We start from the raw sequence: 13,733 nt of genomic DNA on the forward strand, positions 1-13,733 counted from the left end.
CATTGCAGGCAGTACACAATTTCAATGTGTCCCATTAAAAGTGATGCTACCTTTGATCAACTGATTAACGTCATATCTACCAGGTTTCTCCACTATAATCTTTTTCCTTTTGTAATTAATAAGTATTTTCACAGGAGATAATCTGACACAATGTAAATATCCTTGTAGTGGGTTGGTGTCTCGCGCCCAATAAAAGATATATTCACCCAGAACCTGTGAATGTGACCTTATTTAGGAAAAGGGTCTTTGCAGATGTAATCAGGTTAAGGATTTTAAGAAGAGATCATCTTGGATTAGAGTGGACTCTAAATCCAAAGACAAGTGTCCTTAAAAGAGAAAAGAAGGGGAGAAGGCACAAAGGAGGCGATATAAAGATGGTGGAGATTGGGTGATCCATCTACAAGCCAAAATATGCCAAGGACTGCTGGCAACTACCAGAAGCTAGGAGAGAGCACGGAACAGATTCGCCCTCAGAGCCTCCAAAAAGGAGGCAATTCTGCTGACACCTTGATTTCAGACTTCTGGCCTCCAGAAACATGAGAGAATAAACTGCTCTTGTTTTAAGCTACCCAATTTGTGCTAATTTCTTACAGCACCTCTAGGAAACTAATATAATTCTATTCCTCAAATTTTTCCCACGAGTTTTAGCATTCATTGACATTTCTTGGCTGAGCCAATTATTATGATTAACAAATGTCATTTTCTAGTTCTATCATTCCTTCTACATTTATCACTGGACATTCTATCGTAAAGAAAAGCTTTACATCAGTTTTATTTGTAATAGCCAAAAACTGCAGACAACGCAAATGTCCATCAACAGGTGAATGGATAAACAAATTGTGGTATATCTATACAATGGAATACTACTCAGTAATAAAAAGGAATGAACTATTGATATATGCAACAACAGAGGATAACAGAGATTATCTAATACTGATCAAAAATGATGAAGAAAAATGGAAAAAATTGGTACTTCATAAACATGAAAAATAACTTCATAAACATGGCAAATAACTCTTTCAGAATATGTGATATGTGAGAGGATGAAGGTCCTTGATAGTAAAACTTGAGAAATACCAAACTAAAATAAAGATACAGATTTAAAATTCTATGATTTAAGAGAAGTTTTCTTCAAATTTAGTTCTCTCACTTTCCCTCCGTTTTTTCTCTCTACCCCACCCACCTTCTGCATCTGTTTGTCTCTGTCTCTCTCTCTCTGTACTTTTCCATTTTAAATTTAAGATAATGAAAACTATCTGTCAAACCTAGAACCAACAATTTAGGTTAAAACCAGCTTCTTCATAATTTCTTTGGTCATATTCTTTAAATGCTCTGATCTTCAGTCAAACTAAATCAACAAACAAAATTTCCTGTCATCTTCCTTTACAAATATTGAGGCAAATTTCCTGTTAATCACATCAGAGATCACATTTAATTTATATCAACAGTTATGTTGTTATCTTTCTATTGGCTCTCTTGATAACATAAGTCAATGAACTACGATACACAGGAAAAAAGCTGCACTTTGTATGCTATCTTCCTTGAACTATAAAAAGAAAGGGATAATAAGAACATTACTTCAAACAAATAAACCTAAAAAAGCACACACAAACTTTAAAACATTATTTCTTAGAAGGTAAGAATAACACAACAGTAAATCCATACATGTGAATATACCTAAATAACTTAAGATCAAGAAGTAATGAAAATAATATGAAAAATAAAAATAACTTTTTAAAAAGGATATATTCATATACTCTCTCATTCTATGCTATATTCATCAAATTCCCCTGCCTCAAAAAAAAAATAAGTCACTTACAAATTTTTAGATAAACTAATTTTCCTTTATAAATTTGGAAAGGATACACAAGCACTAGAAAGATGCTAGAGAGGTCAAGCTTAATGGTAATTAAATAAATCAAGATGAGTTTAGGAAGACAGAGAAGATGTAGCTTAAAAATACAAGAAAGTCCTTCACACCCATTACTATGGCTAATATTTAACAAAAGGAAAAATAACAAGTGTTGGTGAAGATGTGGAGAAAATGAGAGCCCTTGTGGCATTGCTAGCGGCAATGTAAAATGGTGCAACTGCTGTGAATACAGTTTGCTGATTCCTCAGAAAGTTAAACATATCATCCGGCAATTCCACTTTTAGGTTTACACCCGGAAGAACTGAAAACAGAGAATCAAACAGATACTTGTACACCTATGTTCACAGCAGCATTATTCACACAACCCAAACGTCCATCAACAGATGAATGGATAAACAAAATGTGATATAGACATATGATGGAGTATTATTCAGCCTTAAAAAGGAAGAAAATTCTGATACATGCTACAATTTGGATGAAGCTTAAGACATTACGCTAAGTGAAATAAGAGACACAGAAAGACAAATATTGTATGATTCTACTTATGTGAGGTACCTAGAAAAGGCAAATTCTTAGCAACATAAGTAAAACAGAAGTTACCAGGGCTCATCAGGAAGAGGGGAATGGAGAACTACTGTTTTATGGGTAGAGAGTTTCTGTTTGGGATGATGAACAAGTTCTGAAAACGGACAGTGGGAATGGTTGCATAATATTGTGAATGTACTTAATGCCACTGAATTGTATATCTAAAAGTGGCTAAAATGGTAAATTTTATGTTATGTGTATTTTACCACAATTTTTAAAGAGAGGAAATTTTTTTAGTTAAAAAAATGTGAGAAAGCCAATTTAATTTTTACACCCACAGAAATTCAACTAAACTGGCCGCTACTTTGGGCAAGGAATTGCATTGTGAGTCCTAAGAGATTAATTATAAAATGTGTAAGGCATTATCTTTGCCCCCAAAGACCTCAAGATTTAGCTGAAAGGCAGATAAAACAGTGGATATTTCACAATGGTCTTTGTTATCTTCACAGGGATTTCACAAGGCCAAAACTATCTTCATAATAATTCTAAGAATTTATTTGTCCTTTTCACTGTGTTGACATTTGCACTGATGGTTCAAAAGCAGAGGTTAGTAAAACTACTGGTGCCTTAGGAGTCAAGGCAGTGGCACCAAGCTGAACTAGTAGTCATTGTATCCACCTACTTACAGTTAAAAAAAAAAGGAACGCAGTTTCACGTAACAATGTCCGTGATGATGCAATAAAGATAATTTTATTAAACCTTTACTGAATATACATCTTTTTAATACCCTGTATGACAAAAAGGGAAGTATGCAGAAGAGGCTTCTGTTGCGTACTCTGGCTGTCTACAGGAAAAGTACTTGTGATTGTGAGAGTTATGAAATGAATTAGCCACATTTTCTTTTTTTTTTGAGGAAGATCAGCCCTGAGCTAACATCTGCTACTAATCCTCTTTTTGCTGAGGAAGATGGGCCCTGAGCTAACATCAGGGCCCATCTTCCTCTACTTTATACGTAGGAGCCTGCCACAGCATGGCTTGATGAGCGGTGCCATGACCTCACCGGGGATCCGAACTGGCAGACCCCAGGTCACCAAAGCAGAATGTGTGAATTTAATCGCTGCGCCACCGGGCGGCCCATAGCCACATTTTTCACGGACTATCATTTTTACTTGAAAGACTAAAAAACTAAGTTAATAAGACTTGAGCATTTGCATACACTTTCTTCAAAATGAACAAAGTGAGTTGTTCACTTCAAGAAAAACAACTGACAGTATTTGCTGCCAGTGATAAATTTCTAATTGCTGCTCAAAAACTCACACATTTTGAAAAATGTGTATCCACTACAGTGAACTTGATAGCTGCCCAATCTTAAGATTTTTCTGATGAGATCAGCAATACTAACAAATGTGATGTTTTGATATTGTATAATAAAATGCATCAATATTTGGAAGATCTGCATAACTCAGTGAACCATTATTTTCCCTATGACTAATGCACCATGTCACAAAATCACACATAGGTAAAAGATTCATTCAAAGTGGAAGAGAGACCAATGGATCTTAAGGTAAGGAAACAAAAAGATTGATAAAGTTTCAGATTCCATGGTGACTAACCTTAAGAAGTTATCAATTAGCTGTAGAATATCCACAATTATCCAAAAAGACTAATAATAAACTATTCCTCTCTTTTCCTACCACATTTGTGTGAAGCTGCCTTTTCTTTATATACGTCAACCAGACAACATAGCAAAATAGACTGATGCAGAAGCAGATATGAGAATACTTCTTATTTCAATATTCCTTATTTTGGAAAAAAGTGATTTTTCATTTAAAAATATATGGCCATATAATGTTTATTTTTTAATAGACTAATAAACATTTAAACAAATTTCTCAGTTTTAATTTCTTATACAGTGAATATTGAAAGAAGTAGCCCACACAAAAGCTCTTTGAGGCCATCAATCATTTAAGGGTACAAAGGGTTCTGAAAGCAAAAAGTTTGAGAACCCAAGTTTGCTATAACCCAATGAGCACTACAAAAGTAAACAAAGGATGCTTAACTCCAAAAGGAAGAGAAGTCGTCACAGAAGAAAACATACTGACTTGAAGACTGAGGAATATATTTTTCAGTTTTCTTTTTTGCGGGGTGGAGGGGAATCCAAGAAAATGGAATATTCAGTGTGCCTTGGGAAAAGGTGAGTAGACTAATGTGATAGAAATGTGGATAAACAGACAAAATTGAATAGGGAGTCTGAGGGTGGCCTGGGAAGGGCTTGGCCTATGGATTACAAACTGCAGAGCTGAAGTTTATTTTAGAGAAAATGAGAAGCCATCCATGAATTTGGGACTGAGATACAATTTTTTTTAAAACTTACATCTCCTGTGTCAAGACTTCCATATACTCAGCATACTGTTTTTTTAATTCAAGTTTTGAGGATGGAATACAAGGTTTAGCTATGGAACAAAGCAAACTTTAACATTTGGTGTATAAGGCTCAAAACTACGCCTCAGAGGAGTGAAAGTCTGATTCAAAAAGTACACATACATATTCACATGTAATAGATGGCCCCTGCTTTATTCAAAAATGCTCAAGTAACAGGGTTTATACTTTATCCTTTTAGTTCAAACACAGCAAATTCATGTGGCTCCAAGTGTGCTGCAAAGTAAACAGGACTCTAAATAGCTGTTTGCATCTTATCTTCCTCTATCTTGCTGTCTTACTGTCCACTCCCAGTTGCCCTGCAAGCAACGAAATGACATATTTCTGGAATATACCGCAGTGCTTTCAGCTCTGCTCTGCCTACACAAAAACAAAACAAATCCATAATAGGGGCCTCTGGGATTGAATGGGAAACGCCTCCCACAGGCAGACTGGTTGTTCTATGAGTCAATCAAATAATTTTTGGCAGAAAGCCAGGTAAATAGAAAACAGACATTGAAAAAAGCTAGTCTACAATTCTATGACAATACCTTTTTAAAAAATGCTACATATTTGACCAACGTTTACACTCTTTTCTCTATGTCTCTGTCCCTTTGCTGGAAATAAACCAACACCATGCTGCCATAAACAAGAGGATTTTTTTAGTGACAGAAGCATCTTTCTCTAAAAAAGATTCATGCCATTCATTGACAGCACTGGATAAGCAACTATAATGCTGTATGATAACATACGTTGGGTACAGCAACACTGGCTGCTTAAGAAGACATTTAAAGTTTAGATGAAACTACAACTACACCGAATGTTTACAAACTAAAGTCTCTATTCCCTTTTAGCGTGTCAGTAATTCCTTATCTCTTGCCACTTTGACAGGTAGTTACAACTCATAAGTACTTTTAACTAGGAACTGTTGAGAACTAGCTGACAGCAACGAGCTAAAGCAACTATGAAAAAAGGGGAGGAGGGAGGGTTAAAAAGCCGTAGCAGAATTTAACACAAATCCCTAAACGTGGGGCCAGACTAAGAGGTAACGCACTCCGCGCATTTGTTTTTCATAAGCAGTACAAGCACAAAGATCCTAAAAACATTTTATGATCCCCACGACCGAATGCCTTTCAAGACTTTAAGTCTTGGGTGATTACATTTTAGCCCTTCTAAATTAGCTTGCTTAAACTTTACTCCAACTGCAAGTCACCTGGGGTCAATCTGGAGCACTGACACCACCGGCAGGAGGCAACCGACAGGGACAAGTCCTTCAAGAGCAAAATTATGACAGATTCTAAGAACACACTCTAATTTTTGCTATCTCCCGCTTCCTTTGCGTGACCCAAGCAGTAACGAGTCTTCGATTCATCTTTTGACCCCAATCTGGCGCCAGGTTTCAAACACGTTTTCGCCGGCTGCCACCAAAGGGAAGCCACGAATGACTTCTTCCCATTGATCCCTGGAGGGTGGAAATAAAGCGAGGGGCGGCCGCACGGAGACGGCAATCGTATCTTTCCCAAGGCCACTCTGGCTGCCCGACCTCCACCCTGGGAAGCGCGATCAGACAGAGGGGAGTCTTCACTCCCATCAACGTACCCTTCGACAGCGCTCTCGGCGCCGGGGGTCCAGGCGGCGCCGGCTACCCCAGCCCTCAACTGCCCGCAAAAGAGGCGGGCGCTCGACAAGCCTGGAAACTTACCCAGTTTCTTCCACATGGCGAGGTGACAAGCGAGGAAGCCTTTGCGGATGGCAGCGCAAACCTTCGCCGGCTCCGACGAGGTGAACCCCTTCTGCTTCTTGATGAAACCCCATAAGTGCTCACGGGCAAACTGTGCCGCCTCCCGCCCGCCGTGCCCGTCGCACACGGCGAAGAATGCCACAGAGGAGCGGCGGCGGCAGCAGCGGCCGGGAGCCGGCGAGGCCCCGGCGTCCGGGGCAGGCTCGCGAGCTTCTCGGGCGGCCCCCGCCGGGCCTCTCCCCGAGACTTCGCCGCCAGGAAGAGCCGAGGGTGACGGCTGCGGAGGCGACCGCCGCGGCGAGGGCTTTTCTTCGGCTGTCGTCTCGGGCTCCACCACGATCTGAGTAACGTCCTCCATGTACTTCCTCCCGCCCTGGTCCGAGAAGACGCTCACTCCCAGCGAGTACAGCCCCGCCATGGCCGGCTGGCCGGGATCCCGCCGGTCCCACGCAGCCCGCCGAACCGGGCGGCGGGAGGCACCCTCGGCGCTTGCCGGCCAACTATTGTTTATCTTCGACGACGCCGAGAGCGAGGAGGGGGCGGTCCCGGAGGGGGGGGCGCGCGATGTCGGGACTTGTCCGCGAGAGCTGGGCCGGAGCGCTAGGGCGAGAGGAGCCGAGCAGCTGCGCCTGCGCAACGCGCTTCCCCCGCCTGCCCGCGCCCACCACACAAATCAGACGTTCTCCCCCGCTGGCGTCACTTGGCTCGCTCGGTCTGGCCAATCGGGAGCCGCGTTGGAGTGACCCGCCCTCCGCCCCCAGCCCTCGCTCCTCCTGCAACGGCCGCGCTCGCTCCTCCCCCAGCGGGCTCGGCGCCCGCGCCCGGCCGGCTTTGGTTGCGTTTCGCGGGGTTTGTTTTCGGCAGATGCTGAGCGCTTACCGAGCGACTTAGGGTGTCCCCTTTTTGCTCAGTCCCCTGGGTCATAATGCAGCCTGCTGCCGTTGGCGTCCCGCTGCTTGCTTTGCGGGGAAAGCTGTGTGGGCTCGGGCCTCCCACAAGTGTGGGGAATCTGAGGGGAAAGACCCTCCATTCCTTGAAGTGAAATGGCGGGAAACCTCACTTCGGAAGGTCGTTTGGGAACCGGCAGGAAAGTGTGGCACTCTCGAACCGGGTCTGGGTGGGATGGATCCGACTGGGAGCTGAGGGAGGCAGTCCGGTTTGTGGTGTTAAGAAAACTTGGGGAATTTCCATCAGCTACGCAGGCTCGTTTCACAGAACCAGAGATGTCGGAGAATTAAAATATTTTCACTAATTCTTAACAGATCTTTTCAGCTTTTGTTAAACGGGGCACTTTTTCCGACTAGCCGTGGGTGCCGCGTTGTGCTCCTTTGGAAGTACCACTTGGAGTTACCGCTTGAAAGTAGCTTACAAAACTGACAAGCCCGCCGGGGCTCTAACAGTCGGGTTACCGTCCCCGCCTTCGCCCAGTAGGTTACGATCTAAGCGTTAAAACCTCTGCATGGATTTCCGCGGAATTAAAATAAGCCTCAGGGTGGCAGGTTAGCATGTTCTCAGCAGCAAATGTTCCTGTAGTGAACCAGTTTAAAGTTCACTTTTTCAGTTTTTGGCCGCTTCACCATCAACTCTCCTGTGTGCCCTTTCCTAGACAGCCTTTGAGATTTTCAAATGGAGTGATACGAGTACAGAAAGGAGAATGGGAAAAATGCTCACACAGTTGACACAAGAAAAACGGATAGAAAACAAATCCTTATACCGACGAAAATGTAAATAAGCAAAATCAGCTCAAAATGTAGAAAATCTGAATAAATCAATTAAAAATGTAGTCCAAGATATCGCCTACACCAAAAATGCAGTACACCAGATGGTTCCAGAGTGTAAAAATACTTGGAAAAAATCCCAGCTTGTTTTGAAAGAGGATCATAATCCTGTTACCAAAACCTACAATTATAACACTAGAAGGAAATCTATAGACCGTATTTTATAACTATGAATGCAAAAATCCTAAATGAAAATTAGCAATTCTAATCCAGTAGCCTCCATACCACAGGACCTGCAAGACAGAACAGTTTATGTAGCTCTGTAGTATTCATCCCAGACAGTTTGCCCACCATCCCTCCCCCCACTTAGAGATTATGAAAAGATAATTCCATCACGCTTTATAATCCTAACCATTTCACTCCACACTTTAAACATCTGTTATCAGCCATTTCCCCTTTATTCTTCACCTCTTCTCTAAATCTTCCCATCAACTTCCTGTTCCAACTGAAAACTGGTTTACCACCTGACAAAACTACCCTCTTTGCAACTTTTCAAGTGAGGAGCTTATTTTTTTCTCTCACAGGTATTCTCATCTTCCAACCTGCTCCTCATGTTGCCTCCAAATCATTTCTCCTTCCTTCCTCCTTCAAAAACCCAAGCTGTTTTAAAGTTAACACCAATTGCCACTATACCAAGATGCTGTCACCTACTGATCCCTGGTAACTCCCCTGTCATTTGTTCATAACTCGCTGTCTTCCTTTCTTCCACTATTTTTGTCACTTCTCAGCCATTAACATTTTTCAAAATGTTATCCACATTTGCCGTCCTTCATTTTGTCTTCGCAGTTCCTCTTCGTGGCGAAGTGGCCTTGCTACTATTAGGAGCAATCCCTCCATTTGTGTTCTAGAGCCTTTCTCCTCTCTCCTCGAGAGCTTGGCTCCACCAATTATCCTACTTGCTCCTACCTCAGCACTTTCTCCTTTTCTACTGGGTCATTTCCATTTGTGTACAAACATGTTCTGGTTTTTATTTTAACAAAAAACCCACCTTGACCCCTAATATTACCCCATTTCTCTGCTCCACTTCACAGGAAAAATTTTTGAAAGAGTTGTGTCTATCTAGATTCTACTTCTGATTCCTACCTCACAATGCATCCTTAACCCATTCCAATCAAGCAACCATCCCCGTCGTGCCACTAAGACTGTTTTTATGACATAACCAGACGAACCGGAGGTCTGTGTTTCCAAAGCTAATGATGACTCTTCTGTTCTGGTTGAAGTCTGTTCCAACTGAAGTAGCAAGGGGGAACAATTGTTTCCTTCTTGAAACTTAGTAGCAAGTCAAACCATTGCTTCCTTCTTGAAACTTTCTTTTCTTGGTTTGTAAGGGATGATACTATCCTGATTTTCTTCCTACCTCATTGACTGACCACCCCTTCTCATTTTCCTTTGCTAATTTCTCCCGTTCTAGACTTTAGCTTGTTGGGAGTACCCAGGGCTTTGTCATGGGCTCTTTTCTCTACCTATACACTCTCTGTAGGTAACGCCATCCAGGACGGTAGCTCTAAAAACCACCTGCTGATGGCTCCCAAGTTTAAATCCCCAGGCCTGAACTTTACCCTGAATCCCAGACTCTATATGCAACTGCACACTTGACAGTTCCACATAGATATCTATCACTTATTTTTTTTTTTTTTTTGAGGAAGATTAGCCTGAGCTAACATCCGTGCCCATCTTCCTCTACTTTATATGTGGGACGCCTGCCACAGCATGGCTTGCCATGTGGTGCCATGTCTGCACCCGGGATCTAGTAAACCCCGGGCTGCCGAAGCAGAACGTGCACACTTAACCGCTGCGCCACCAGGCCGGCCCCATCCTCCCTCAGTCTTATCCACGTCAGTCAGCATCACCATCCATCACACTGTTCAAGCTGAAAAACAGGAGTTTTTTATTCCTCTCTTTCCTCCGCTCTCCTTCCCCCTCCCTACTCCCATCAGTTTCCAATCCTTCTAATTCATCAGCAAACCCTTTGGACTAAATCTTAAAAATCAATACTGAACTCACCACTTCTCACTGCCTCTACCACTGCCATCCCAGTCCAAGCCACTGTTACCATTCTGTACTTGGATTACTACATTAGTCTCCTCAAGTCTCCTTTCTTTCACTCTTGACCATCTGCAATCCTTTTTCCACTAGCTGCTACCGTGATCCTTCAAAACCATAAATCAGATCAAGTTATTCCTTTACTCAATATACTTTGTGACCTCCCATCATATTGAAAATAATATGCAAACTCCATATGAAAGCCCATATGATCTCTTTTGTCCCTAAATGTCTAACATCATTTCATAACAGTTTCCCCCTTCCCCACTACTACCCAGCCTCAGTGGCCTTCTTTCTGTTCCCTGACCAGGCCAAGCTGTTAGGGCCTTAGAGCTTTCTGCATTAGTTGTTCCCTCTCCTTAGAATGCTCCCCCCACTTCTATCAACTTTACAAGGCTGAAATTTGCTTGCTATTCAGATCTCAGTGTAAATATTAAGGGACTTTCCTAACCATCCTGTCTACAGTAGCCACTCAATATCTATCACAGAACCCTGTTTTAATTCTCTGCAGAGGACTTGTCACTATCTGATCTTTTTTATTTATTTATTTGCTTATTGACTGTCTCTCTCAATTAGAATATAGGCTCCATGAGAACAGGGAACTTGTCTTGTTCATCATTATATCCCCTGAACCTAGGACAAAAAGTTGTGAAGTGAACTGATTAATTAACTCGTTCATTTAGCAAGAAATGTGTAAAATTGATATGAAGAAAACTATAAAACTTTACTAAAGGAAAAAATAAATATGTGAATAAGTGCAAAATCATGCCATTTTCCTAAATGAAAAGCTTAATTTGTCCCAAATTAATCCACAAATTTATTATAATTTTAATCAAAATCCCAGCTGGATTTTTTTTTTACTTGACAAGTTGATTCTAAAGTTTATCCAGAAGAGGAAATGGACAAGAATAGCCAAGATGTTATTGAAAAAGAAGAAAATCAAGGGGCCAGCCCTGTGGCCGAGTGGTTAAGTTCACATGCTCGGCTGCGGTGGCCCAGGGTTTTGCGGTTGGGATCCTGGGCACAGGCATGGCACCGCTCGTCAGGCCACGTTGAGGCAGCATCCCACATGCCACAACTAGAAGGACCTGCACCTAAGAAGTACAACTGTGTACCGGGGGTGATTTGGGGAGATAAAGCAGGAAAAAAAAAGGAAAAAAAGATTGGTAACAGTTGTTAGCTCAGGTGCCAATCTTTAAAAAAAAAAAAGAAGAAAATTAAGATTGTTAGTTGCCCTGCAGATATCAGAATATTTTATAAAGTTGGCAGTGGCAGAGAAATGGCCATGGATCGATAGAATAGAACAGAGAGTCCAGAAAAGGATCAATGTAAATATGTGAAGGAACGTATGATGGATATGGCATTTCAAATAATTGAGAAAAGGACTGATTCTTCACTAACTGATGTTAGGACATCTGGCTCTCCTTTTGTTGGGACAACTTGCTATCCTTGAGGGGGAAAAGATGGTGAAGTCCTTAACTCATACCAGCTTTAAAATAAAATGGCATGTAGATTAAAGAGCTAAATTAAGAAAAAAATGTCAAAGTGCAATATGAAACAATGAGATATTTCTCACCTATCAGATTGGCAAAAAAACTTATAAGTTTGACAATACCTTGGGCTGGGAAAGATTTAGAGACAAGCACTCTCCTTAACTATTATTGGGAATGCAATTTGATTTTTTTTTTCTTGAGGAAGATTTGCCCTGAGCTAACATCTATTGCCAATCTTCTTCTTTTTTGTATATGGGTCACTGTCATAGCATGCCTGCCAACAAGTGATGTAGGTCCATGCCTGGGAACTGAACCCAGGCCACTGACATGGAGCACACCGAACTTAACCACTAGGCCATAGGGCCAGCCCCCTAATTTGATATTTCTATCTCAGTCCATATCAACTGAAATTTAAACTACATATATCCTTTGACCTAGAAGTTCCACTGCTAGGAATTTACCAAACAGGCATCTTTACAAAAGGTACATATATAAGGAATTTCATAGCAGCATTGCTTATAATAGTGATTTTTTTTAATATTAGAAGAAAATATGGGATAGAATATGCTTACAACCTCTTGAACTTTCTTAATATTTCCAGTAGTTTTATGCTTGAAATGCCTTTTCACTTCTAAGATCAATTAAATAGGATTAAAATTTCATATTTTCTTCTAGTATTTTTACAGTTATAGTGTGTTTTTACATTCAAGTTTATCTGGAATTATTTTGGCATGGAGTGACTTTTAATCTTTCAAATACATGTGTTTCCCAATGACTTTTGTGAAATGATCCATATTTTTATTGGTTAGTGATACTCCATTAGATAGTAAGTTTTTAGTATACCTTTGGATCTATTTCAGGGTTAACTATACTTTCTACTAATTTGTTGGTTTGGGAGTCATATCTTCCTTTTAATTATTGAGTTCCACATCTTCAAACATACACTGTAAGAATTAATTTTAGAAGCAAAATAAGAATCTAATTAATTTGCTATTGTTTCTTCCCATAGCTAGAAAATATCAGTGACATCTACTAAGTAGCAGTCCATTGTTCATCTATGAGAGCCACCTTGGGTATTTAGAACGGAGAGTTAATGTGTCTCAAGAGGTTAAATTCTGTAACCCTGCCTTTACTCTGACCCTGTTGTTTTTGCAACTCAGTATTTAACAAAATAATCAGTCTTATCTGGCTACCACTGTCACATTCATTGTGCACAAATGTAAATTGGTGGGAGACACAAAATTAGAATCACTGCTGCCAGAGTCCCAAAGGTGTCAAACATGTCTGTGTTCTTAATTAGCCGTGGAAATTCAATCTGTCATGTTTTCTACAGATAACTGGTTTCGGAGTCATTAATGTGGAAGGTACATTTATACATTTTCTCTTCAGATAACTCTACTTATACACTTAGCTTAGCCTTGTTTTCTAAAGAGATCTGGCCTACTTTTGAATTTATTGCTTTTCCTTGATGGAAAGTTCCATCTTTCTCATTTTTCTGAAAAGTTAAACAAAAGTTATTTGTTTAATTTGGAAAAAGAGTTCTTTTTCTTGAAGTAATTACTATGTGCTTTAGTTTTACTCAGACTTACTGTTTACTATGCTTCTGTTGGAGAAGATTTTAAGCCTCAAATAGTGTACCCCTCAGGATTAGAGACAAAATCAGAGACCTCCTTTAAGACAGAAACTAGTAAAATTTAAACATTGCATTTGTCTTTAGGTACTAGCAAGATAATTTTGGTTTCTGAGCTAGGGTAGGAGCAGATTATTTTAGAACACTCACTGCCTCCTCTGTGCTGAGCTATAAGGCATAACATGATTTTTTTTTACACTTTCTTCCTCCATCCGGTGTGTGGGACTTGAGT

The 13,733-nt window shown here is 40.7% G+C and overlaps 1 protein-coding gene across 1 annotated transcript in view; it reads right to left on the reverse strand.

The window, feature by feature from the left end:
• The window catches only part of PPM1D (protein phosphatase, Mg2+/Mn2+ dependent 1D), a 53,893-nt gene extending 44,478 nt beyond the window's left edge, over positions 1-9,415 (reverse strand). Inside the window, exons 1-2 of the mRNA XM_070562388.1 lie at positions 9,324-9,415; positions 6,519-8,568 (exon numbers count right to left, since the gene is read on the reverse strand). Coding sequence (XP_070418489.1) covers positions 6,519-6,975 — 457 coding nt within the window. The 5' untranslated portion in view covers positions 6,976-8,568; positions 9,324-9,415. The remainder of the gene's footprint in view (positions 1-6,518; positions 8,569-9,323) is intronic.
• Positions 9,416-13,733: the final 4,318 nt, after the last annotated feature.

This window comes from Equus przewalskii, chromosome 10 (assembly GCF_037783145.1).
Source record: "Equus przewalskii isolate Varuska chromosome 10, EquPr2, whole genome shotgun sequence".
Taxonomy (NCBI): domain Eukaryota; kingdom Metazoa; phylum Chordata; class Mammalia; order Perissodactyla; family Equidae; genus Equus; species Equus przewalskii.